General features: G+C 49.5%; 1 protein-coding gene across 7 annotated transcripts in view; it reads right to left on the bottom strand.

Annotated features, from left to right (window-relative positions):
• Positions 1-276: 276 nt before the first annotated feature.
• The window catches only part of TIAM1 (TIAM Rac1 associated GEF 1), a 151,930-nt gene continuing 124,369 nt past the window's right edge, over positions 277-27,837 (bottom strand). For 4 of the 7 annotated variants that reach the window (XM_036404191.2, XM_036404187.1, XM_036404189.2 and 1 more), the window contains exons 15-27: positions 23,803-23,906; positions 14,318-14,497; positions 13,856-13,924; positions 13,518-13,643; positions 11,497-11,605; positions 8,788-8,967; positions 8,556-8,674; positions 7,688-7,796; positions 6,862-6,920; positions 5,972-6,074; positions 5,739-5,826; positions 4,541-4,713; positions 277-2,569 (exon numbers count right to left, since the gene is read on the bottom strand). In XM_036404191.2, the coding sequence (XP_036260084.1) occupies positions 2,127-2,569; positions 4,541-4,713; positions 5,739-5,826; positions 5,972-6,074; positions 6,862-6,920; positions 7,688-7,796; positions 8,556-8,674; positions 8,788-8,967; positions 11,497-11,605; positions 13,518-13,643; positions 13,856-13,924; positions 14,318-14,497; positions 23,803-23,906 (1,862 nt within the window). In that variant the 3' untranslated portion in view covers positions 277-2,126. Of the gene's footprint in view, positions 2,570-4,540; positions 4,714-5,738; positions 5,827-5,971; positions 6,075-6,861; positions 6,921-7,687; positions 7,797-8,555; positions 8,675-8,787; positions 8,968-11,496; positions 11,606-13,517; positions 13,644-13,855; positions 13,925-14,317; positions 14,498-18,045; positions 18,522-23,802; positions 23,907-27,837 lie in introns of those variants that run through there. The other 3 variants (XM_036404186.2, XM_036404192.2, XM_036404193.2) reach the window with 3 other exon arrangements.

The raw sequence follows: 27,837 nt of genomic DNA, 5'->3' as shown, positions 1-27,837 counted from the left end.
AAATGGGAATTGTTCCATCACCAAAACACGAGCAGAGCCTTACCTGAGGGCTCCTTCCCAAGCTGGAAAAGCAGCAGGAATGGCTGGTTGTGGATGCCATGAGGGAAATGGGAATTGTCCCATCACCAAAACACGAGCAGAGCCTTACACGAGGGCTCCTTCCCGAGCTGCACCAGCTGGGAATGCAGGATCTCCTCCCTGGTACCACCCTTCCCACCTCACAGCCCTCCTGTGACAGGCTCCCCACCACCTGTAACCTCTCCACACACCACTCTCTGCAGTTATTTTTGGGTTTTTTTCCTCCAGTATTTTATTTCCGACAGGCATTTACAACGTTCCATTCATAGAACTAAAAACATAAAAATAGACCTTCTTTCAGCTTATAAAAGAAATATATAAGAACCTTTGACATAGACATGTCATGACATTATGTACAAGAGCCACGGTACCTTCCCAGTACCAACCTTCCAGTATTTGAGTGCTGACTGCATCCTCTGGGAGCAGCCCAGGACAGCCAAACCCTCCAGCACGTGGGACACCGACAGGTGATGGTACAAAAACAACCATGTGATCATACAAAGGGGGTAGAAACTCTTCTAAAGCTCTTACCAAAAGAAACCAGGAGATAGCAAAAAGTTACTAGAGAAAGCTTCCATAAGTCAAGTATAGTGCACCAGAAACCAGGGGAGGGAGGGGAGGATGCCAGCTGGGACACACAGACAGTGATGGACGTTTTGGGGGGAGGGGATAATTCTTGTTATGCTTTAAAATATAGTCAGAGTGGATTTTATAAAATATAATCCTAAGGCTATTATAAAATTTCAGGTTCTCAAAGTACCTAGTGATGTGTCAAACACCAATAGATACTGACAAAACGAAACAAAATTTCATATAATCTTCCTTTTTTTTTTCTTTTTCCTATAGGTGAGACTGCAATGGGGAAAGCTATATAAATCCTAAAAACAAAAAAAAGTGCTATTTTGTGTTTCGTATTTGGAAGTCTACTTAAAAACCACGAGATTTTAGTCACATTTTACCCTGTTTTAGATGTTTTAAATAAAAGATTTAAAATGTTAAAGAAGTTTACCTGTGTAGAACTTGTTTCATCCTATATTGCAGTGGAAAAGCTTTTATAAAGGAATTAAAATACACTAGTTTCACCCACGGTAGGAGAGTGGGCGAGGTCAGTTTTTTGGCCATGAATTCCTTGTCCCCCAAGCCCAAACTCTGCCAGAGAGAGTGGGGCAAAGGGATCTGTGACTCCAGCAAGGGCAAACCACAGATCCCTTTGCTCCACTGCAATTCAGTCATGTCATTTTATTTATTATTCTTTTTATTAGCTAACTAAACTCCAGTCTCAAACATATACAATAAACCTTTTCCTGAAGAAAGTTATACCTAAATAAGAGTTTTCCAGTTCATATTTTAATATAAAACCACCGTTCCTAACCCTCTGCAAAAAGCTAGCCTCGTATCCTAGACGTGGAGCTACCCTAAATCTCTTACCCCTTTGTGCCCCTGCATCTCAGGTAAAATACAAAAAAATATCTCTTCAAGTGTTAAATTTGGATCTCTTCCAAGAGAGTTTGGCATCTTTACAAGAGTATGTAAAACTAGAGCTTCCAACATTGACATTAAATTAGACCAGCCACAGACCAAGAGGACTGAACACGACATAAATCCCAAACCTTTCCTCACACGTTCCTAAAATACATGAATATTCTCTTACATTTAGAGAGGGAAAGGGAGTCAGAGTACTGTGACTGTACAGGTTAAAAAGGCAGTTTCCTCGTGAAGGAGATGAGCCTACGACCGACGGCTTTCACCAACCCCTCTGTCCTCGCGCTCCTGCCGGAGCCCATTGGCTGCACAGAGGTTAAGACACCCAGAGTCATTTGTTTTCCAGTGATTACCTTCTCCCCATGCTCAATTTCAGCCCCTGATTCTTTTAGAATAAATAAAGTGGTGTGAAAGCCCTTGGTTATCGCAAGACAGGACCTCAAGCTCGTTTCGTTCCCTGTTTTTGAGCGTTTGGAGTGTGGCCGCATGGCTTGGGGCCGGTTGAGCTGCCTCAGCGGTGTGTGCAAGTGTGCGACCCGCGGGGTCACGGGGGGCTCGGGGACGCCTCAGAGCTCGGTGTTGAGCTTCCTGCCGGGCACAAAGTCCTCCCGCCGCACCCAGATGACCTCCTCGCCGTGGCCCTCGGCGGCGCCGTTGATGGCGGGCAGGGCCGCCTGCTTCCTCAGCTGGGCCATCCTGGCGGCGTGCGCGTCGCCGGCCGGGCCGGGCCGCAGCGAGGTGGCCTGCAGCCGCTCCCGCAGCTCGCGCTGCGCCCCGCGCGCCGCCTCGCAGAAGTCGTCGTCGTCGCTCAGGATGTCGGTCTCCTTGATGTCCTCCTGCTCCTCGTACTGCGCCAGGTCGAACTGCTCCTCGACCCAGCGGTCAGTGTCCCCTCCCTGCGCGGGCTCTTTCTCGGGGCTGCTGCCGTGGAGGGCCTCCGAGTCAATGGTAAACCTGTTTCGGGCCAGCCGCCGCCTCCTCCTCCCCAGAGACTTGCTGGGGGCTGACACTGCACACACAAAGATAAAACCCCACAGGTGTTTTACACACGGCACAACTCTGCGCTAAAGCCAAGTCCTGTCTGGGGCGGGCAGGGCCCAGTCACTCCCATCTCCCTGTGGCCTTGGATCCTCAGCTCCTTGGCACAAGGCCTCTGCACGAGGAGCTCCTGCTGCTCAGATCCACCATGCCACAGATCATGGCCTATGGATCCACCATGCCACTGATCACGGCCTATGGATCCACCATGCCACAGATCATGGCCTCTGGATCCACCATGCCACTGATCACGGCCTCTGGATCCACCATGCCACTGATCACGGCCTCTGGATCCACCATGCCACTGATCACGGCCTATGGATCCACCATGCCACTGATCACGGCCTCTGGATCCACCATGCCACAGATCATGGCCTCTGGATCCCTCATATCACAGATCATGGCCTATGGATCCCTCATATCACAGATCACAACCTCTGGATCCACCATGTCACAGATCCCGGCCTCTGGATCTATCCGTGTCACAGATCATGGCCCTCAACTGCTCCTCCTGAGCACCAGCCAGCACCAAGGGCACCTGCTCAGCTCAGCTTCTCACTCGCAGCCCCTGCTGCCAGCCCACCACAAAATCCAACAGCTTCACACCTTGCAGAGCGACATTTGGGATCAGAGCAGCTTTCCTACAGCTTTCCCAGGGGGTAGCTCAGTGCTGAAGATGCTGCAGGCAATTACATTCCCTGTCCAGGCTCTGCTACTCCCTTCCTCGCTTCCTCCCTTCTGGGTGAGGACAAAACCAATCCCCCAACCCAGAAGAGCTGTCAGAAGTTCCATCTACTCAGCAATTGGCCCAATTAGCAAATTCCCATCCTCTGTGTCAGAACATCTTCCCAAGCAGGGGTAAATCCTGCAGGCACCACGGTGCTTCAGGGGCACACACAGAGCTCTGAGGTTGGAGTTTGTTCCTCTGCACTGAACAGCATCTCAGCACTGCAGGATGAGTTTATCCAGCTCTGCCCTGGGGTTCAGGTCACATTTTAATATCCCTGAGCCTCACAAGGTGCATTAACTACAATGGCTCAGCAGCTGCAAATTTTATCTCTAGGGAGAGGCCTGGACTCCAAGGTGGGATTTTAATCCCTGCAGAACTCATCACACAAATGCCCCATGGAGCCAATCTGAAAGGAGGCCTGGCATCTCCAGCAGCACCCCAAGTGAGAAGCTGGGCTCAGCTGGTGCTGGCCTGGCCTGCCCTGGTCAGAGGAGGAACAGAAAACCTGGCTCTCTACAGTGCTGGATCTACTGAGCAGAACAAGAAATAAACAACAGACCAGAACAAAACACGCAGCCGTGCCGTGTACTTTGGGGTTGGAAGCAAATGTTTCTTCCCTCCAGCATCTAGAGTTCTGAAAATGAAAACCTGCTTTTCCCTGAAGTCAACTGCAAAGGAAAATCCATGGTTTAGGAGAGGCCATTACAAAAATAAGAGTACCAAGTGCTAACTTCTCCAAATGTGGGAAGGAGGAGGATGTCCCCTTTAGCAGTTGAGCTGGAAAGGCTTAGGTGGAGGACACCCACAGCTGCCCCTTCAAGCCAAGCTCAGGGGAGCTGTTTTTCCTTGTGCATTTTAGTTCAAAAGTGCTCAGGTCACCTCAAAATTCTGTACATGCTTTTAAGGATCACACAGCTTCTGCTCTGTTCAGCTGAACCCCAGCTGGGAGTAAAGTGCACAGCCAATGGGTACTGCCAGGAATCCCATCTCCCTTCCAGGCCAGAAGCACTGCTCTGAAGCTGAGCCTCGAGTGCAAAGCAAGGTAAATAGAGGCAATTTAAGGCTCTCAAGGAAGTGAAGCACGGAAAACCAGCAGTTTTTACATACACAGGAGAGAATGCTAATCCTAATATACAAGTGACAGACACCGCCGTGTGCCCTACAACGCTGCTGGGGTTACTGGGATCTTGAAAGTCTGTAGCCCTACAGTACCTGCCCTGTTCATGGCTGGCCTTGCACCTTTTAGAGCACACAATCTTTTTCCACCAAAGGGAACATATTGCTGGGAGGAGGGCAAACTTTCGGTTTTAAGGAGCTGTCTTCTGTGTTTGTCCCGCAGGATGGAGTGCACCGCCTTCAGAAAGTCCTTCCTGTGCTCTGGAGAGCTGAAAAAGAGGTGGGAATGCAAAAGGCAGAGTTACCCCTTGGGAACTGCTAGAAGCTGCCTGTAAATGAGGTAAATAATGGCCACTTCTGTGATTTAAGACAGTGCAAATTGACTGGCAGGCACCTCCCCAGAGAACACTCCCCTGAACTCAGTATTTTCAAAGCAAAGCTAAATCCATGGTCAGTGCAGTGGGCATCCAAGGAAACCAACACCCAGGTCATTAATAAAGCATTCAGCCTTTCTGCCCTCTGGAGGTTTCCTTTCCCTGCAGTGCCACCCACACGTGGCTGTGTCCAGTACACATCCAGTGCTGCTCAGTCCATCTGTCCCTGCAAACACACCCACAGCTGCACAGCTCCTGCAACTCTTCCTAGAAGTAGGAACTGGCTTGGCACCAGCTCTGTTGGATCCTCATGAGTTCCAAGTTCTTCCTTGAACACTAAAACACCACAACCATCACAACAATGGGTGTTCATTTAAGTGCAGAGGTTGGGACCTGGTGCCATGAAAGGAACCAGCTGAACACAACACCTGCCATAAAGATCCAGTGCTGCAGTTTAATTGGAAAATTGCAATAAGGCTTTTCCCATAAAGGTGCAAAGCTGATAAAATTATTTCCAGACGTTGTAGCAAATTCTACCTTCCAGAAGTTAGGTTTGAACACCCTCTCCCCACTCTCCCTAACTAAGAAAGGAATTCCCAACTGCTGGGAGGTGCGGCAACCAGACCTTTGTCCTTATGGTGCCCAGAGTGACAAACTGAGGGCCAGCCCCAGTTGAGGGGGATGTTATCCCATCCCTTCACCCTTCCCTCAGTGAAGTCTGAATTCACTTCAGTTCAGCTCTTCAGCTGAGCTGGGATTTATCTGTTTGCACCAGGATTTACTTCAGTGGCACAGCAGGAAAGGTAAATACTGGATCCAGTTTAACAGTTCCCAGATTGCCTCAAAAGGAAAGACACAGGCAAGCAGGGATGCAGAGATGCAGCTGTGAAGGAAAACAGAAAACAGGGAGTCCCACTTACCTACAGCAGAGGTGAAATGTCCTTTCTGGCCTGCCCTCAGACTCAGATTTGACATGGACAATCTCACACACAGAATTGGTCTCCGCATCTGAAGGGAAAGCAAGCAGAAATTCACGTCTACCTTCAGATGTAAGTGCAAAGCATTTACTGCATGCCCAGTGGGGATGCCCAGGGCACACACACACACACTGCAAGCCTGGCAGATGGCAGGTTTTTAACTCCAGGGACATTACCTGCACTGGCCAGGGCCCGCACCTGCAGCGCTTCCAAGGGGATCATGTGGCGGAACCGGAACGGATCCCAGTCTTCATAAATTGAGGCTCTGTGGGATCCTCCCTGCAAGAATTTCAAACACTGTCAGGAAAGGAGACACCCTGGGGCAGGCAGACAGTGCTGTGCCCTGTGCTGAGGGCTCCCAGCTACAGAGCTGCTGCAATCCTGCTTTTCCCACCACAACACCTCCCTTGGGGGCCTCTCTGTGGGGACCCTGCTGGAGTGTGGACTAAAGCAGCCCTAAGGCCCATCAGCTCTGAGTCCCCCAGCCCAGCCCTGGGTGCACAGACACTCAGGAACATATCAGAGTTTTGCTTTTCTCTCTGAAGTCACCCCATGCCAGCTGCCTTTCCCCATGCAGGCACCTCCAACCCCTCTCTGCTTTATGCCATGGGTATGGATCACCAGTTTCCCTGTATCACTACAGACTGTGCCCCTGTGGTAGCACTGCCAAGCTCAGCTTTAACTTGGAACCCCAAACTCCAGTGGGATGCCTGAGCCACTCCTGATGGAGCTGAGAGCAGCCAGCACTTGCCTGGTGGCACACAACACCCAGGGCACTGTGTGAGGTGACAGACATTAATTAGCTCTCAGAGACTCACACAGACCAAAGAATCTAAGCCAAGACACACTCACATCTTCAGCCAGGACAATCCCACTGCAGGGAACGGATGTGGCAAGCATGGCAACAAAGGATAGAGGAATGCTTGCTGTGCCCACCCAGCTCCTCAGACACCAGGGACCATGCATGCCAGAGCTCATTCCAGCTCCATGGCTTTGTGGGAAGAAAAACTCCATCACAGCCCCAGAAATGCCCATGGCATCACCCAAACAGTCCCTGCACACTTACCAGTTTCTTCTTCTGTTTGGAACCATCCTTGTACACAAGGACCACAGCAGTTTTGAACACTGGAGGAGAAAGAGAGACAAAAACTATGGAGTCACAGAATCCCAGAATTCCAGGACAGCTGGGGTTGGAAGGCACCTCTGGAGATCACCCAGCCCAACCCCCCTTCCCCACCAAGGCAGGGTCACCCAGAGCAGGTGACACAGGAATTGGGGATTTCTGGGATGTCTCCAGGGATGGAGACTCCAGGCCCTCCCTGAGCAGCTGTTCCAAGGCTCTGCCCCCTCCATGGACACAAGTTCTTCCTCAGGCTGAGGTGGAACTCGTTGTGTTTCACTTCATGGCCACTGCTCCTCACCCTGTCACTGGCACCACTGAGCAGAGTGTGGCACCATCCTGTGACAGCCCTTGGGGATACTTGTGTGGGTTGGTGGGGTATTTGTGAGGATTGATGGGATATCTGTGTGGATTTGATGGCATATCTGTGTGCTTTGATGGGGTATTTTTGTAGATTGAAGGATTCCCTCTCAGCCTTTCCTTGCTAAGAGTGACCAGGCCGAGCTCCCACAGCCTCTCCTCAAGAGCATCCATAAGGCTTGGGATGGGTCTCCTCTATTCCCAAGCACACAAACCTTTCAGCTGAGCCAGGAGAACTACCAGAGGGGAGAAGTGAGCCCTGCAAGCTTTAAGGCCAGGTTTAAATTCCAGCCAGCCCTGGGGAAGGCAGTGCTCAGAGACTTTCAACATCTGCCTGAGGCACAGCTGCCGGTGTTTAATGTGAATTGTGCCACTCTTTAGGCATGTGAAATGCAAGTCCTGGGATACAAACCGAACGCTGCCAGCTCAGGTTCCTTCTTCCACTTGCCCAGGGAAGCAGGAGGGTTCAGCCATATCACTGTGTTATGCAAGAGCAAGTCCCCCATGGAAAGGTCGGCCACCTGCCAACACATGCACAAAGGCAAGGGTTTTAATCAGCTCCAGGAATCTGATGGCAGCTTGCAGCTCAAGGAAACTTGCATCGAGTCTAGTCCTGAACAAAATTCCCCCCAGCAAACTTCTGGAGTATTTCATCAGCTGACTGCAAACAGATGCATGTAAACCCTTAATTCATGAGCATAAATGAGGGTCAGGTAAACTCAAGAGTCCAGCTCTTGGAAGTCAAGGTCAAACTCAGATGTTTTCTTTGCCTTTCATTCCCCTTTGTCCATATTTCTCCCTACCAGTTTCTCTGTATTTTGTTGGAATTTTTAAGCACATATTCAGTTTGGGGTGAGGTTTAGAGGCTGCTTCAGGTGCAGTGGCCAAAGCAGCCCCTCCCCACAGCTGCTGTGGCTCCTGACCTTGCCCAAGGGCTCCTCTGTGGACACCACATTGCTGGGAACACACTAGGAATGGAGTTCCCAGCTGCTGGCAGGTGCAGCAACCAGACCTTTGTCCTTATGGTGACCAGAGTGACAAACTGAGGGCCAGCCCCAGTTCAGGGGGATGTTATCCCATCCCTCATCCTCTGCTCAGTGAAGTCTGAATTCACTTCAGCTCAGCTCTTCAACTGAACTTCAACTCTACCACTGGGATTTATCTGTTTGCACCAGGATTTGCTTCAGTGGCACAGCAGAAAAGGTAAATGCTGGATCCAGGTTAACAGGCAACAAAATAACCCTTTCCTCTCTAAATCTAAATCTTAATCTGATTGTTACCTCTTTTTTCTCTCCTGTTTGCTCTGCTATGAGTTGGTCAAACACTGCCCCATATTCTTCATGGATTTTCTGCATTTCATTAATGTGGCTGGCAACTTTGTTCATGGTTTTGATGGCCACTGCAAGAGAGACAGGGGATGAGCAAAAGGCACTTTTAACCCTCTGAGAGGAAGGGATGGAGGGAGGCTCAAGAGAAGAGGTGAGCCACACGAAAGTGGGGTTAAGTCCTTACCATCAAGGTGGTAATGTTCTTCACTGTCCACATCAGTGAGAGCAAAGAGCTCCTTGAGCAGGAGGGGGTATTTGAGTATCCTCTGGATGGGTTTGATGAGGTAAGACTCCAGGGTGGAGGAGTGCTGCCGGCGCGGGTTCTGGGCATCCAGGAACGCCTTGAAAGCAGTGTCTGTCTTGGCTGCCAGATTCAAAGGAGGCATTGGATCAATGAAAAATCCTCACTGCTGCCCTGAGAAAGCAACTTTTCCAGGTTTAAATTGGTTTATCTGGAGGCATTTTGTGAGGAAGTGCAGATTTATTGGGCCTGCAGAATTAGATTTACACCCTCCAGGATTTGAGTCACTGCCACTCTCCCCGGATGTGCTATTTAGGATTTCACAGCAGGCATCCACCTCCAGCAGGGCAATTTTTAATTGCACTATCCATGACAGAATCTCCTGAGCTGGAAGGACCCACAAGGATCATCCAGTGCAATCCCTGGCCCTGCACAGACTCCCAACAATCCCACTCTGAGCATCCCTGCAGCACTGTCCAAAGGCTCCTGGAGCTCGGTGGGGCCATGTCCATTCCCTGGGGAGCCTGGGCAGTGTCCAGCACCCTCTGGGGGATGAACCTTTCCCTAAAATCCAGCCTATACCTCCCTGGCACAGCTCCAGCCCTTCCCTGGGGTCCTGTCCCTGGTCACAAGGAGCAGAGCCTGGAGCTGCCTCTCACTCAGGAGGAGCAGTGAGTACTTCTGGCCTGGCAGCTATTTTAGATGTTTTAATCATCTGCTCCCTTTAAGCAAAGTCTCACATTGCAAATTTGTGAGAAGTCACTGCTTCCAAGCCACAGTGCACCCACAGTATTGACAAGTCTGGTTCTTGTTACCTCATTAAACCTTAAAATGCAGCACTGAGTCACAACAACCAGCAGGAGCTGGCGAGAGGCAGGAGCAGAAACTGAGGCTAATGCACCAGATTTTGGGAGCACAGGCAGACTGGACACCTGACTGCCATCATCTTTTCTACCTGACTGCTATCAATTCATAAAATTGCCATTTTCTCTGTTGCTCCCTCCACTGGAGCATAAGGAGGGAAGGAAGGAGGAGGTGGTATTTATAGACACAAATTATTCAGTGCAGGAGCAATTCCACACAATTGCTTTTATTGGAGTCATGTCCCCTGCTGGGGTTGGGAGTTTTTTTGCAGGCAGTCACCTGATTTCCATAAAGCAACTTGAGTTTCAAATGCAAAAGCCACCTGCACCTCAGCTGAGGACACCAAGTGACACCTGAAATACACTCCCAGGCTGTTGAAGAGATTTACCTCTGGAATAGAATTTTAAGTTCTGTTTATGCCATAACTCAAGCACAACAATTTCTCATTTATAAATACAGTCAGCAATGGAAAAGAAAAGCAAAAGAACCAGATCTATCTAGTCTACAGCTTTAACATTAGGGTCCTATAAAATACTGCCAAAAGAAAGCATGGATGTGACAAGCAACAAATCATTTATTTATGTATTCCACAGAGCTGCCAAGTATTCTTTGCAGCACAGGGAATAAAAGTTTACAAGCAGAAATGAAAAAAAAGAAAAGTGCACAGAAAAAACCCAAACCCCAAACCAACCAAGAAATAAAAAACTCAAAATTTTTGACTGTCAGACATGCAGATGTTGTTTGAAAAACAGGAGCTCCTCCCCCAATGGCACTGCTGCTACAACTGGAACCATTTGATTGTTTAATGTCTTGGCCAAAAAGGAATTGCACAAAGCACTGGTGGCTCCATGAGATTTCCACTTCCACAGGGGAAAACATCCCTGTGAGGCAAGCTGGCCCAGGAGCCAGACCACAGGGCTTTCATCTCCCACCCAGCAAGCCAAGCTCTGCTAGGAACTCTGCCATGGGCACTCCTCAGGCAAACTGGAGTGAAGGCAAGAGGAAGGAGAGATGGGAGAGAGGGCTGAAATATTTCACCAGCTTCCATGAAACATTCTCCCAGGCTGATCCTCTCCCATTCCTGCCCTCAGAGGTTTGGGGTGTAGTGACCACAACCAGAATGTGGCTGTGACAACTTGTTGGATTATGCCCTTTTCTGACCCCCAGATGGGGCAACTGAGAGGAGTTTTAAAAACTTTGATTCCATTTTCAATGTCATGCAACAGGTGAGACAATACAGATGTTATAATTCACGCCATCACAATCAGAAGCCATCTATTTCCTAATTCCAATACACTCTAAGTGTTTCTTGGCCAGTCAGCTTTTGCCACACCATGCTGTAAATTCCTTAAAACCAATTATCTAAAGCTACCCCTCCTGAATCTTATTACAATGCATCTTTCATAGTTCTATTTCTCCAAAGTACCCAGTCTTATTTACAAAGTCACCCTTTAAAACTTGTTTCTAGCTCCAGTTCTCTCTCAGCAATGTCTGTCCTATTCCGTGGCATTTTTCTTATTTAAGAAATAATCTTTCATTATTCTAACCCAGCATTTCTAGTATCTTTCATTATTCTACGTCATGAAATTAGAAATTTCATTTCTAAGAATCTTTCGTTATTCTACGTCATGAAATTAGAAATTTCATTTCTAAGAATCTTCCATTATTCTAAGCCAGCATTTCTCATCTCAAAGTTTACATACAGATGTATACCATGTGAGCCTTCTGTCAGGCTTGGAGAATTCTCTACGAATCCACTTCCCACAGCAACTCTGAAGGGGCTCTTACCTTTCACCAGGACTTTGGGGACTTTAGTGTGGCTGGCACAGAAGGCACTGTACAGCTTGAACCGGTCAGCGTAGTACAGGAAGGATCCACCCAGGGAGAACAACACTTTCTGGGATGAAAAGGAAAAAAAAAGCATTAGTAAAAAGGCATTTAGTTACTCTGCCTTCAGCCAGGTCATCTGAAGCTTCCATCCAGCTTTTGGAGGACAGGAGAATGCAGTTGTAGGGTGTTTGCACACCAAGACATCACTGCTGGAGTGAGCCCAGGGGAGGCACCAAGGTGATGGAGCAGGGGGAATGGAGCAACTCTGCTGGGAGGAAAGGCTGAGAGAATTGGGATTGTTCAGCCTGGAAAAGAGAAGCTTTGGGGTGACCTCAGTGTGGCCTTCCAGTGCCTGAAGGGAGCCTGCAAGGAAGATGGAGAGAGACTCTTTACAAGGGGCTGGAGTGACAGGACAAGGGGGAATGGCTTCAAACTAAATGAAGAGTAGGTTTAGATGGGATATCAGGGAGGAATTCTGCCCTTTGAGGGTAGTGAGGCCCTGGCACAGGGTCCCCAGAGAAGCTGTGGCTGCCCTTGGATCCCTGGAAGTGTCCAAGGCCAGGCTGGACAGGGCTTGGATTAACATGGGATAGTGGAAGGGGTGGAACTGAGGGATCTTGCAGGTTCCTTCCACCCAAACCATCCTGTGAGTCCATGATTCATCCACCCAGCCCTGGTGTGTGGATCCAGCCTCTGTAATCAGCACCATCAGCCAAGCCCCAGCCTGGAGGCAGCCCTGGCTGCACAGGGAATTAACTCCAGAGCTGCATCCAAAAACCTCACTGGCCTCAGCAACAGCCAGAGCCCACAGAGAGGACTGCAAGTGTCTGACCCTGCAATGGATCAGGGCACTGAGGAGCTGCAGGCAACCCTCATCCCTCACAAACACACCAAGGGGTTCCCCTGCCTGGAAATGAGCTGCTGTTCAGGGTCAAACACAATCCCAAAATGTCCTGGGAACCAGAGAGCACCTGGTGAGGGGCTGAGAGCACACGTGGGCAGCCTGGGGACAGTCAGGGGGAGAGGGGAAGCAAACTGCAGAACTGAAAGCACAGAACCCCACATTTCCTTCCTTCACACCCAGCTGCTTTCAGACAGGCCCAGGGGCAGAACTGAAAGCGAGCTTGGTGCAGCTTTGTGGGAAGAGCTGGAAGCAGCAGCACTCAGGAGATGGAGTTTCCTCTGGAAGGACCCTTCACTGGCACTCCTCTCTTACAGCTCAGAGCACACAGGGCCAGAGGAACTATTATTATTATTATTATTATTATTATTATTATTATTATTATTATTATTATTATTATTATTATTATTATTATTATTATTATTATTATTATTATTATTCCTGTCCTTTGCCAAGGTGAGTGGTGCTGAGAGCCAGAGCAGAATTCCCCAAAGGAAAAACATTCTATCATCTCCTTCCCATACCTCCAGTACCACTGCATTAGACACAAAATGAAGTCTGTCTCCACATCCCCCTGGGTTTGAAATGAAGTTTACAGAGCTGCAGTTTCCATTCCTACCTGTGAAGATGCACACCTGCTGAAAGGCAGAAGTGTTTGCCACCATGGACTGGAAGTGGAAATACAAAATTCCATGTATTGCTCTGATCTGTAGCCCCAGAGGCTTCTGAACATGAGACTTGTCAGGGCAAAGATTTTATGTAACTTTCCATTTCTAGCATTTCCTGACAGCTGAAGGCAAGAAATCTGGCAGAAGGGCAAGAATAGAACCAAAAAGCACATGGTTGCTAGTGCTCTATATGGCTAAATGTAGCATAAACTACAATTGCAGCAGAATCATTTTTCAGCAGCACCAGCATCAGTTTAAAACCAATCTTAAATGGAAGAAGATGCAGGTTTTTACGTGAACAGTGACAACAGTCAGAGAAATGTGATGGACAGTGTTAAAGGTCTCCTCAAAATTTAATGTCAGTGAGACAATGCAAAAAACGAGATTTTAATATATAATAGTTTACATACCTTAAATTGCTCAACTTTTTCAAGCTTTTCCAGGTCTGGAACCAGCCTTACTCCATCTTCCAGAGTCTTCAGGAACTCTACCTGGAATGCTACCATTTCAGTCAGGTTCCCAAAGAGAACATCCAGCTAATAAAAGGAGAAAAAAGGCAGAATGCTGAAAATATCACTTTGAGGTTAAATTGTGTTTTCTAGAACTGCAGCAATTCTCAGTCTAATTGTAAAACAATGTGATGCCAGGAAAAAACAAGCTGCAGACATTACTGAGCTCCACTCAATCCATTATTTGCAAGAAGTGGAATTCAGTGAAATTAATTTCAGACAAACAAGGGTCGACATACCTCATCTGGTGTGAGGAAGGTTTCTTTCTGTAGAGGCTTCAGGTATCTCTCCATCAGGCAATTTAAATCCTAAAAATTCAGAGAAAGATTCCCATGTTGGTCCCTCTGGATATTTACTGAGGTGGCAAATGATGCTTACCTAATCTGAGGATTTTCCCTTTTTACACACAACACGAAATAGCTGGATTTTGCCCAGTTTAAGACAGGAAAAGGAAACATTCACACATTTCCAGTTACAAAACCAGAACCAGATCTCAGCGAGCAGTAACTGCACGCCAGCTAAGCCCAACAGCCGAAGCACTTGGAAATGCCTTATCTCCGTGGTTTCAGTGACATTTCAGGCATTATATATATATGATACAGAGAATGTCTGATATCACAGAACTGAATGCAAGCTCAGCAAGAGCTCCAGAGGTGAAGCAGAGGCAGAAAGCAGCAGAGCTCTGAGGCTGAGGCCCTCACCTTGACGTAGGTGCGCTCGGTCTCCAGGAGCTCACAGATGACCTTCCTGAGCTTGTCTGCGTCCGTGAGCTGCCTCATGGTGCTCAGCTGGGGCCCTGCACAGTCCTGGGGGGGAGCACTGCAGTCAGAGGGGTTCATTTCATGCAGGCTGCGACAGAAAGCTGCGACCTGCTCTGTGCTCTTTGGAGAGAAGGGAGAGGAAAGAGCAGCGGTAATATTGGAAGTAAGAGCCAGAGGAACAAAGGGGCTGAGGAGGGGTTTTGCAGCTGAGCAGCTGCAGCTTGGGGACTTCTCAACAGGCACCACAAGTGTCTGGCCTGTCTCTCTGTGACTGGGGATAAAGAAAAAAAAAAAAAAAAAGGAGTTGCAGAATTCAAATTAATTCAAGTGCTGTTCAGCTCCATTCCTGGTCTCACACACACGTGAGTTTTAAGTAAAACAGGCTCATCCAGCACTTAAGACCGACAAACTCACAGAGAAACCCAAGAACTGGGAACCAAAAATGCCTGTGCAAACAAAACTCTCACCCCAGCCCCAGGCAGTTCCCCAGCCAGGGCTGCAGCAGTGCTGGGAACAGCTCAGCTGACACAGAGGCAGAAATCACTCAGGCTGGGCCGTGGGGAAGCAGAGCCTCCCAGCTAAATCCCCTCCAGGCTCAGAGCAGGAGCTCTCTGGGCAAGCAGCTGTGTCCCCAGGCTGTGTCTGGAAATGTGCCTGGCAGGGTGAACTTCTTCCCCCTAAGTGCCAATTCCCAGAGCTGCTCCTTCTCCCTGCTTCCTTTAATATTTAATCAGCTGCCTATATAAAAAGCCAGTTATCCTCACTTCACCCCCTCGTGTTAGATCATTTCCTCCTATCTTTCATTACACTGAAGAGTTTGGAGCAGGAATAGTCTCTGGTGTCAGTGATGACAGCTCCAGGCTTCCAGGATTGCCAAGGCAGCCGTGGGCTGCCTCCATCCCTCCCAGAGACCTGGAGGAAAAGAGCTGCTCCTGGGACCACAGCTGATCATCCTGCCAGAGGACCTCAGTCCAGGCTCAGGGACTTCCCAGCTCTGCCTCTACAGCCCCCCAGTTCAGGAATTTCCCCATGGAAAGGGTTCCCAGGGAGGTCTGGAGTGCCCATCCCTGGAAGTGGCTCTCAGTGCTCTGGGCTGGGTGACAAGGTGGCCACTGGGCACAGCTGGGACTCCATGGTCTCAGAGGTGTTCTCGAATATGGGTAATTCTGTAATTCTGTGGAACAAGTGACCCAAAATCAGCCTGTTGAACCAGAGAAGAGAGCAGAGGAGAAAAAAACTAACCCCAAAAAAATAAGAGAGAGAGAGAAAATAAAGCGCATCCTCACCTTGCAGTTTGGAGACAAAGCTCTGCCCCTGGGACATCACTTCACTCCCACCCACTGGTAGTTGTGATCTCCATGTTTTTTAAGCCCTGCAGTCTGCTCACACAGAGCTATTTCCTCTCCATGCACCTACAATCCATGTTAGGACAAAAAAGATTTCCACCCCCTTCCCTTAGAGGTCTCTTGGGGCTGCAAATGCTCCCCTGAGCTCCCACTGCACAGCACATGGGCAAAGATGCTCATTACACAAAGGATCATTTTCTTCAGGACACTCTTGTGAGCCAGGAACTGGCTGTCTATACAAAAATGCCTTTTGTACACACTTCATTCCAGGGAAAATATTCACCTTCAGTTTCTGAGGTTTAATTCAGACGTGGAAGAAAGGAAAAACATTGCAAGTTGAAGGCAGGAGGAAGCAGTGAGTTGGACCAGTCCACCTCCAACTCACTCTGCTCCTGGCATGTGTCACTGAGATTTGAGATGTAGTAATCTTAATTATTCAATAATTCCTGTTGTTTCTCAGCAAGGTTCCATATACTTAATGTGCTTTTAAGTATAGACCGACCCAAACTTTTGGATTAGATCTGCATCAGATTTCAGCAGGTGTGACCTTGAAGCCAACAGCCCCAAATCCACCAAGGGCAGTGGGTGAAAGCCTGGCTCCAGCACAGCTTAAAACACCTTCCCAAGCCCCCTGCTCTGCTGGAAGGCACAGAGAACTGAGAGCTCAGATGTGAATCTGAGCCTGCAGAGACCCAGCACAGGCAGGGTTTTGCTCAGCAACGCTTGGCTTTGCTAGCACTACCCGAGGCAGACGTGTCCAGTGGCGTTTTGCTTGAATATCCAAATGCACAAATAAATCCAGTTCTAATGCATAAAGCACAATCTGGAATCAAACCCCCAAATAAACCAAGTGTTTTAAGCAGTTCCTGCCTGCCACTCTGCAGATCCCATCCTGTGCAGGCTCCTGCAGGGAAAGATGGGTCACCCAGAAAGAGAGAGTGAAAATCCGCTCAGGGTGTGAAACACCAGCTCAGCACTGAAGCTGAAATAACTCACAGAGGCATGTGGTGTGCCCCAGCAGGAGCAGTTACACCCACATGGCAGGAAGGAAGTGTGGAGGACTTCCCAAAGCCTTATCTCCACTTGTGCACGCTCCATTCACCGCCCGAGGGCTGCAGCCAGGGCCAGCACTGCCCTGCCCCACATCTCTGGGGAACTGCCCACACACCCCACGCTGCCGGGACAGAGTCACAGCCACAAACCTGCTCCTGTGCCTGTGCACTGACCAAAGAGCTGTGGGGTGTGAGCACACCTGAGTGGGAAGGTCTCTGAGGTGTGATCAGGACGCGCTGAACTTTGTGTTTATTCTTAGCCAAGGGATGGAAAGCATTGGCTGTGCATATACAATCCTTCAGACATAAAGCACTGACCAAATCCGGCACTAGAGCAGATCCAGCTGCACCTAAACCCCTCTGAATTCAGCAACTCAGAGGGTCCTTTCTGACCCTCATCCCTCAATGGGAGGGTGCAGTAAACAACCAAGTGAGCCTTGCCACCAAGCCTTGTTAAACCATCATCATACTGACCAGCAAACTTGGTTACCTTATCAGTCCATATCAATAAAAATACTGTGGTTTCTCTCCTAGAACTGAAGTGCTTGACTCCACCTGCTGTGCTTCATCCCTGAGCACAATCCTGTCTACCTGGTATTCCCTTTAAAAAATCCATTTCCAGACACAAAGCAGGCACACACTGCACACGGGGGCTTCAGGGCACAGCTATTTTGGTGAAAACTCTCAAGCAGATTTCACAAAAACCCCTCTGTCCCCATTTTCCCAGAGACAGTGGATAAGTAGGGAACGTATGGAAGAGAATCAGATCCTTTTATCTCCCTGCAGCAGCTCTGCCAGCAGTGACAATGACAGCTCTAAACCAGGACTTCTCACGGGGAATTACGGCATCACACTTCAGGCACAATCCCGCAGGCAATCCCTTCAAAAAGCTGAAAGTGGAGTTCACAGCCATTAACCCCTCCTCGGGAAGGGGCTCAGCAGAGGAGCCAAGCTCTCATCCTTCCCATGGAGGAGGATCAAGGACATCACAACCATGGGGCTGCTGCCCGCAGCGCGGCAGTGCTGAAAGCCGTTTCCTGCTGTGTTTGCCATGCAGACACATCCAGCTGCCCGGGCATCAGGCAGTGCGCTCTGGGCACACTCCGAGCAGCAGCGCCCGCCCGAACAAAGCCCATCGAACCGCAGCATCCTTCCAGCAGCGCTGCCAGCGCCGCGGCACGGCAGGCAGAGCCTCTGCAGGGCACAGTGAACCGCACGACAATCCCTGAGCGCCGCTCCCGAGCCATCCCATCCCCTGGGACCCGCTCACCAGGTACAGCATCCGGAGCAGGGAGTCCCCGTCCCTGCCGGCGCTCTCGCTCCGCACCCTCCGGTTCCCCCTCCGGAGCGCCGACATCGCCGCAGGGCACCGCGCTCCCGGGGCCGTCACCGGGCGGGCACCGCGCTCCCGGGGCCGCGCATCCCCGGCGCCTCCCTGGCTGCTCCTGCTCCACCCAGGCTCCCCAAGCTGTTCTCCTGCTCCTCCCAGGCACCCTGAGATGCTCCTGCTCCTCCCAAGCACCCTGAGATGCTCCTGCTCCTCTCAGGCACCCTGAGATGCTCCTGCTCCTCCCAGGCACCCAACCTGCTCCTGCTCCACCCAGGGACCCCGAAATGTTCCCACTCCTCCCAGACACCCCGAGATGCTCCCGCTCCTCCCAGACACCTCGAGATGCTCCCACTCCTGCTCCTCACAGGCTCCCCGAGCTGCTCCCGCTCCTCCCAGATACCCCGAGATGCTCCTGCTCCTCCCAGGCACCCCGAGATGCTCCTGCTCCTCCTCCCAGGCACCCCGAGATGCTCCTGCTCCTCCCAGGCACCCCGAGATGCTCCTGCTCCTCCCAGGCACCCCGAGATGCTCCTGCTCCTCCCAGGCACCTCGAGATGCTCCCACTCCTGCTCCTCCCAGGCACCCCGAGATGCTCCCACTCCTCCCAGGCACCCCGAGCTGCTCCCGCTCCTCCCAGACACCCCGAGATGCTCCTGCTCCTCCCTGACACCCCGAGATGCTCCTGCTCCTCCCTGACACCCGGGGCTGCTCCCTCCGCGTGTGAGCGGGGCAGGGCAGCGCCCACCTCCCCCCGGCGCCTCCCCAGGCTCCCTCCCGTGCCATCCGCTCACCGTCCCGAGCCGGGCGAGGCCAGAGCCGGGCGCTGCGGGGCAGGCAGCTCCGGCAGAGGGGCTGGAACGCGGCGGAGCTCGGGGGATGTCTGTCGGCAATGTCGGAATAGCGGTGCCTGTGGCTCAGCGCAGCCGGCGGCACGGCTCGGCAATACCGAATGAAAGGAGCTTCAAAGAGCCGATCCTGCCGCTGGGAAAGGGACCCCGCAAATCCCCCTTTTAATCCTTTCACGGCTACTGCTACACACTGAAGGTTTGGGGACTTACGCTGGTCTCGAGTAATGCTGCAGAGAGCAGCCGACCTACTTTTCTTGGGGAAAAAAAAAATCCCTCCAAGTGGCACGGGCGTGCACACACACAGAGCCCATCGAGCACACTTCCCCAGGCAGCACTGCTGCCAGGTAATTGGCCTTGACTGCCACAGGCACAGTCTGCAATCAGAAACAGGGAGAAACAGGCTCCTGCAGCAATTTTAGCTGGTGACACTTCTTACAGCACATCCCCGGTTAAATTCAAAGGACCACGACAGGAAAAGAAAATACACAAAGACTGATTTTGAGATTCAGTACTGGCAACCTGCAACATCAGCAACTCATCTACTCAGTTTTCTGGGTGCTCCCTCGGAACCTCAATATCAGAAAGGCCAAAATAATCAGGTCACCACAGGGGCAAGTGAAGAAAATCACCGAAGAAATTACTCTGGTGTGAAATGTTTTGATGCTCTGTTGAGCAGAGGCTGGCACAGGGGCATGCCCTCCCTGTTTCATATAAACAGCCTGAAATTTGGTGCTAGATGAAAACAAGCCTGAAAAGGTGGCAGAGAGCAGGCCTTCCTTTCGCCCACTCCTCTCCCTCCCAGCTCTCTCCTCCCCTTGGCCCCCACATGAAATGGGGACAGAAGGGAAAGGCAGAAGTCCACCCCAGAGCAGAAACAAGCAGAAACAGAAAAGCTCAGGCCGGGGCCAGCTGCACCTGGAAAGCGCCCTGCTCACCACCCTTCACATGGATGTCACCCCAAGAGATAAGAGGTGAAATTAGATAGGGAGTGAGTCCAGAGAGCAGCAGCTATCCCACACCACTGACACCTCAGCCCACCTTGGAGAAGGGTTTCTGGTGTTTTACCTGAACAGACACCTCATCTTCCCTTATTCTATGTAATGGAATCATTGCTTTGACAAGAGCGATGGAGAAGAAAGCTCTGCATTATCAGGCCTTTAGGATATAGAGAAGACAAGCTTCTCAGAAAAGGGAGGAGTCCTCAGGGCTCCTGCTGCACCTCCAAATCCTTCAGCACCACCACAGCTCGGAGGCTTTTGCAGATTAAGAAGCCAAAGCACCACTCCTAAGGAAACACACACCCACGGGCACACATGCTGGGCTGGGGGAAGGGACAGAGGCACCAGGAGGAGGAGGAAGGGCACATTCCAGTGCCTCCTGTGTCACACAGCCCCCTGCCACCTGCCTGCCAAGGGTGAAGGGCCCAAGGGCAGCTCTTGGTGGGATTTCCCCCCACTTACCTTCACACAAAGCCTGTGCTAGGAGAGCAGAGGGAGGCGGCTGCGAGCACCTCGCTCCTCTCCTCTTCCCATCAATCATTCATGTGCCCTAGCATCTCTTTGCTGCCTGGAGAGCCAGGGAGCTTCCTGGGGAAGCTGTCCCTGTCTGCAGTGCTCCCTGGGCAGGGAGGGAGCCCTGCCCCAGGACTGCTCTGGGATCCCCTAACACTGCCTCTGTGCTGGAAGGAGGGGAGCTCTGCTGCTGCCAAAATGGGAACGTTCCCCTGCTGACCAGCAGTGAATGGATGGGGGTGCTCCTGCCGTGCTGTACCCAAAAAGGGCAGGAAAATAAGGGAAGTGTCTCCTGAGCTCCACCATGCACGGCTGGGAGCAGGATGGGATAAAGGGAAGGTGGCACGAGGGCAGAGCCTTCCCCTTGCCATGGACAGAAATAACTAACCCCTGTGAAAGAGCCCTGAGGACACCACCTTAATCTGCTGTGCCATAATCCCAGGAGTATGGAAAGGTGTGGGAGTGCATGGACAGGAAAACACCTTTGTTTTGCTCCTCGTGTCTGTGATTTCCCATGGGAGAACACACACTGCAAGAATCCTCCTTCCCATGCACATCACCTTTCCCAAGCAGACAGAAAAGCCAAGGGATTAGGAGAACCCTCAGCTGAGCTTTTTTTCTTCCCCATTACCATACACTGGAATTTTCTATAGGCATTGCAGGATAATTTGGGAGTTTCCACAGTCAGCAAGGAAGGCACTGAGTACAGAGCAGGGACAGCAGCATCTCTGAGATTGCCAAATTCAGGATGTTAGACACATTCCATAGGTCCTTGTGTCCTTCATTTGTGGGAGAACATTCCAAGCAGTTTGAACCAGGAGAAAAAAAAAAAGCCTCACTCCCCCTTCACCCCCCACAAATACAGAGACATATTTCTGTATCCCAAAGGAAACACTCAGTGACATCAACATTGCATAGCCAGACGGGCAGGAGCTCCTCCAGTTGGAAAGCAGGGCTCCTTAGAGCTGGGAGCTACTCCTCCAGGAGGGAATATTCAGCATTAAAGCTGCTAACACCCATTTCTCAGTTTGACTCAACCTGCTGAGCTGCAGAGCTAATCGGGTAATCCTTGTGCCTTGTGCAGGCAATTCCAGCTCTGAGCACCCAGGAGATGAGGGGCAAAGCCCCCCAGGCTGCCCTGGCAAACCCATGGAGAGCAGGGACTCCCCAGCAGCCACGAGCTGTGCTCGCTGCTCTGCCACAGCCTCCTCTGACAGAACACGCTCTGCTCACAGCATATGAAAATCCCACGTATTTACAGTCAGAAATCCCCAAATACCAACAAACACCTCCACCGAATGAAGAAATTCACAGCTAAAATCTAGCAACAAACGCTTCCACTTACTGAAGAAGAAATTTACAGTTAAAAATCCTAAATTATCAACAAAGGCTTCCGCTTATTGGAGAAGAAATGTACAGGTCAAAATCCCAAACTGTCGACAAACATCTCCACTTATTGGAGAAGAAATTCACAGTTAAAAATGCCAAAGTATCGACAAACACTTCCACTCACTGGAGAAAAAACTTATAGGTAAAAATCCCAAACTATCAACAAACACTTCCACTCACTGGAGAAGAAATTTACAGTTAAAATTCATAAACTATCAACAAAGACTTCCACTTACTAAAGAATAAGTTTGCAGTTAAAACTCCAAACTATCAACAAACACTTCCACTGACAGAAGAAGAAATTTACAGGTAAAAATCCCAAACTATCAACAAACATTTCCACTTACTAAAGAAGAAATTTACAGTTAAAAATTGCAAAGTTTCAACAAAGACTTCCACTTACTGGAGAAGAAATTTAGTTAAAAATCCTAAACTATGAACAAACATCTCCACTTACTGGAGAAGAAATTCACAGTTAAAAATCCCAATGGATCAACAAACATCTCCTCTTATTGGAGAAGAAAGTTACAGTTAAAAATCTAACTATCAACAAACACTTTCACCAACTAAAGAAGAAATTTACAGTTATAAAACACTATCAACAAATATCTCCATTACTGGAGAAGAAGTTTACAGGTAAAAATCCCAAACTAACAACAAACTATCATAAAGTATCAACAAACACTTCCACTTACTGGAGAAGTTTACAGTTAAAAATCCCAAAGTATCAAGAAACTTCCACTGACTAAAGAAGAAATTTACAGTTAAAAATCGCCAAGTTTCAACAAAGACTTCCACTTACTGGAGAAGAAACTTACAGGTAAAAATCTCAAAGCACCAACAAACATCTCCACTTACTAAAGAAATTTACAGTTAAAAATCCCAGACTATCAACAAACATCCACTTGGTGGATTAGAAACTTACAGTTAAAATTCATAAACTATCAATAAAGACTTCCACTGACTAAAGAAGAAACTTACAGTTAAAAATCCCAAACTATCAACAAACATGGCCCCTGAGTGAAGAAGAAATTATGTGTACTTACAAGTCGTTCCTCAATAAAACCTAGAAACAAAGGGTAATCCCCTTCCCTGTGATCATTTCATGTTTCCCTTCCGCTGTGTGGCTATCAAGGACACGAGTCCAGGCTGCAGTGTCACAGGGGCTCAGGAAACAAGAGGCCAAGGTCTTTTCCTTCCTTTCTCTGCAGTGGAGCAGAAGGGACCAGCCCAGAGCTCACTACAACACAGCTCAGTTAAACAGGAGAGAAAACAGGCACGGAGGGGAAACACCAACAGACTGAGATCTAATTCTCATGACACCATTAACTGTGGAGGAAAACAGCTGTAAGCTCTCAGCATCACCTATATCACAAATTCCTGCCAGCAATCAAGATAATCCGCTGGATTGTGCCTCGGGAGCCACCGATCATCACCCACTGTCACCACCAACCGCTGTGGAAAATCGATGGCAATTAGCAACCCGTTTGCACAAGCTCTTAGCTGCAACTGCAGAGTTTTGCTTCGGTTTGAGCTGGATTGGCTGTGATTAGTTTGCAGTTAGACACCTGCGTGTGAACGATGCTATTGCTGTAAGGAAATACAGTTTAATTTACATTTGTCCTAAGCCTAGCAATCAAGAAAGAGTAAGAAATCCTTGTAATCCACGTGGTTTAGTGGAGCTGCTCTGAGGACGGAGGTGATAAACCAGCCCGTTTACAAACTCTGTGGGGAACATTGTCACAGGTACTGGAGATGGGAGCCCAGCCTGGAAAAAGGGCACGGATCTTGCTGAAGAGGCAGCAGGTGACGTGCCCCCACCAAAGCCATGGTTTGCTCCATCCTGATCATCCAGAAACACCTTCACAGATCCCATCTGGGATCATCACAGACACCTCCACAGCAAAAGCAGCGTTTTCCCAGCCAAGGTGGAAATTGAGCCTCCTCACCTTGCTCATCTTCTCGGCCTCGTCCGACGACTCCAGGTCCTGCGCCTCCGCCTCCTCCGGGGCCACCTCGGCCGAGCTGTCGGGGTCACTGCAGAGGGAGTGCCCTGCCAGAGCAACACGGGGGTGAGAACAAGGCCAGAGCTCCCCAAAATCCCCAGGAAGCCCTGCTGCAGCCGTGGAGCTCCCATGGAACACCAACAGCCAGAGGCACCCAGCGACCCGTGAGGAGGGCGTGCAGCACAGGTGTAAAAACAAACAGGTTACAACCAGACATCATCTCCCTGGCCAGAACAGATTCAGAGATAAGACTAAAATGTCACATTGAAACCCTGACATCCAGCCTGCATTGCCTGGCTGGTGAGCAGTGCCAAGGAGCTTTCCACCCCAGTGGTTTCACATGGAAACTGGGAGTGTGCAGGTGCTGGCCAGCCTGCCCTGGCTCACGTGGGACATGGCGATTCCTGTATTTCTGACCTGACACACTCGCTTGCTGAGGAAACAAACCCAGTTTTAGACCTTTTTAGCAGTCAGGACCCAACATTCAACTGCTGTTCAGGCAGGTTTTTAGACCCCGTTATTAAAAATAAATTACATGGCTGTGCAAGATTTCCCACTTTGTTATGTCCAGAGGTAATCTGGAAAAGCCAGAGTTCACAAATGTGGAAATAACTTCAGAACATTTTCTGCACACTGGGATGGAGCCAAGCTGGGCACTGATGAAATGGAAAGGATATAAAAGGTAGCTCAGAGCTCAGGCCCCTCTTCTGAAAAGGGAGGGCTTACCTTGGAAAAAGATGTGCCTGGAGGGGTTGTTTGGCAACACAGAATCTATTTGAAGAAGTGTTTTTCTGTAAGAAGCTCAGTTTTCTGAGCCTTGCCCAGGTTTTATCAAATCTCTCTATCAGCTTTCTGCTCTCCCTATTAACGTGTGAAAAAGAATTTTCAAGGTGTCCATTTAAAAAAACAGAGAAAATAAGTGCTATGTGCCTTAATTTGTGTGGGCCAGACTGTTTTTTCACTGCAATTAATTTCCCTTCTCTCACTGTGTGAAATGCACCTTGCAGCTGTTTCTCAGCCCAAACCAAGGTAAGAATCTTTGTTCAGTTTACTTTCAAGGCACCCCTCTTCCTTTTCCTGCATTTAACCCGTTTCCTGCACTTTCAGCCAGCAGACAGGAATCTCTCCCAGGAGCAGACTCACAGCACGTGTGCTCAGGCTGTTCCTGATGTCTCTGGCCAGCAGGGACCTGAGCAGGTTGATCTGCTGCTCGTTAAATGCAGCCAGAGCAATAAAGCTGCACCTTCCTGCCCGTGAAAAGCTCCCAGCTCCCGGCCCACTTCTGTCAGGATCGTTCCATCACCTGCTTTTTGCCCTGGGGATCCTCATTTAGCTCTGCCAGGATGCTGCTTTCCTTCCTCCTGACCACTGCCGTTTGCTGCCTTCATCGGACATGCAGGAATTAGGAGGGGAAATGCAAAAAAGCAGCAGGAAAAGGGGGTCAAAGCCCTGTGTGCGGCCCCAGCACAGAGGGAGGTCACAGGAGCCCCTCACACCTGGGACAGTGTGACCAATGCCCATTAAACAACTCCACTTGTGGCCACAACCAGCACAATGGAAGGAAGTCTTCTATCACTGGAGCAAAGGGGCTGGGGCTTAAAGGTCTGGAAAATCATGGAAAGCTTCAGCACCAGCTCAGCACTTGGCGAGGATTTCCCACAACTGCTGCTTCCAGTTTGCAGGGCCGGTGTAATTCAAGGTTTTAATGAGAATTCCACAGTGTGTGGTACCTCTCCTAAAGCCTCCTTCTTGCTGCCAGGCCATACATTTATTTCTTACTATTTATATATTTATTTCAGTGCCATGGGAATAAATACCCTGAGCCAAGCTCTGCCAGCTGCAGCACAAAGCTCCACGTGTGCACCCTGCTAACACAAAATACACACCAGGAATCCTGCACCTCAGTGCCTAAGCTTCAAAAATATCAATATATAATAATAAAAAATATAATATATATATATAATATTTTATATCTAATAATATATAATATATATATATCAATATTATATTGAATTTGTATATAAATATATAATAAAAATACCAATACCCCAATATCATCTTTTTGGGCAGTTTTACAGCAGCTTCCCTAATCCAAATGCTGCTAGGGAATGGCCCTGTTATGACAACAGAGTCATTAAGCCTCACTGGAGAGGCTCTGTCATTAAATGCACCATTTCTGACAGGAGCTGTTAGAGAAGTGTCTTGGATTAAATTTGTATTTAAGGTAGCATTTCATCTATAAATCTGCAGTAAAACAGGGGAATATGTCCATTTTTCTTCCTTGCAGAAGAATTCTGGTTAGCTCTGAAACACTGAGCTCTGAAAGGAGCGAGTGCCCTGGGATGCTGGGGATGGGATTCATTTCCATGGGGAAATGGGGAAGGAGGGATTCATTTCCATGGGGAAATGGGGAACACCGGCCTTGCCTCCTGTGCAGGACCAGAGGCCGCCAGAGGGCGAGGCAGCCCCGCAGCAATTTGGGGAACTGGGGATGAAAAATGGAATTTTATCCCAAAGCCCTCTGGTGGCTGCTGCAGGGAAGTGCCCCGGAATTGTCACATCGAGAATAACAACTGTGCTACAGTAAGCCTGAAATCAGCCCCGGGAAAATAACCCTGAAGAAATTAGGGTCACTGCTGGCCTCAGCTGGTTCTGAAATCCAAATTACTCAGCCCAAGGGGGCCTGTGACGGACGAGGATGGAATAAAAAGCAGTGGCTGTTCTTACAGTGCAGCAGGAGTTTGTTTCAGTTTACAGCACAGATTTAGCCTGTGTGTTAATAACTCCAGCCTCTGGCTGCTCTCTGAGACACAAAACAACAAACTCCCTGAAACATCCACCTGTTCCTATCCAGGAGACTGAAACACCCATTCCAGACAGGGGGGCACTTTCTTTTTCAGCCTTTATCCATTCTGCATGGTGATTCATGTGCTTCACATTATCCCCCATGCTAAAAGTCTGCAAAATCCAGGGGCAGGCAAAGCCTAAACCTCAGAGACTGCCCCACACTGAGAGTGAAACAAACAAAAAAATCTGGGTATTAACCCCATTCCCAATCCCCTTCCAATAGCAGAATACCTTCCTGATGGTGTGGGGAGATCCAAGGCTGTGCTCCAGCTTTCAGCTCCCATTCCCTGCACCCAGGGGAGCAGAACACTCCTTGTGGGGAGGGCAGACAGACCCCACTGATCCTTTTAGGCAATCAGGAAAACCTGCTGGGGGCTCCAGACACAACCAGACCTAATCCTCCTCGGCCAAATTTATGCAGGCTGTGTTACAGGAGAGATCCCAGGGCCAGGAAAAGCAGTAACAGATGAAAGGAACAAAACTTGTGGCTCTGCAAAGGCAGTGCAGCTCCATGGGGAAAGCATCCACGGTGCCCAGGATGGCAGCTCCCACATCAATCACAGGTACAAACCCAAGGTCACTTCCAGAACGAGCTGCTGAGCAAACACAGTGAAGAAACCACAGCCACAGAGCTGAACTGCACCTCCAGCCCCAAGCTCAGCATGTGCAGGGCAGCTCCAGGTGATGGAAGAGCTGTGAGAGATGTCAGATGTAACAGGAGCTCTGGCAGACACTGCAGGGAGGTCAGCTCCCAGAAACACAGCCCTGCTTTGCTCCTCTGCACCTCCCATTGAGCAGCAAGGCACCAGGACAGCTTCCTTTAGAAAACCCAAAAAGTATTTTCATTTAAAAAATTTTTTTTCAAAAAATTAGTATTTTGAAAATACACAAAATCATTTGCCTCACACACAAATGAGGAGTGTGTGTGCCACTGGCACTGTCACCCTGCTGGGAGGGGATGCAGTTCCTCAGCCACAGAGTGAATGTGTGTCCCATAAATCAAAAAGCATCCAGCATCCAGCATGGAGCTGATCTGCCTGGCCAGCCAGGCTGCCTGCAACCAACAAGGACACAAATAAATAGGTCAGTGGGTATTGCATACTTGACAGCTCTCTGCAAGATGCTGTGGAG

This window comes from Molothrus ater, chromosome 2 (genome assembly GCF_012460135.2).
Source record: "Molothrus ater isolate BHLD 08-10-18 breed brown headed cowbird chromosome 2, BPBGC_Mater_1.1, whole genome shotgun sequence".
Lineage (NCBI taxonomy): Eukaryota > Metazoa > Chordata > Aves > Passeriformes > Icteridae > Molothrus > Molothrus ater.
Note: the sequence above shows the minus strand (reverse complement) of the source record. Positions and strands in the feature narration are given on the sequence as shown.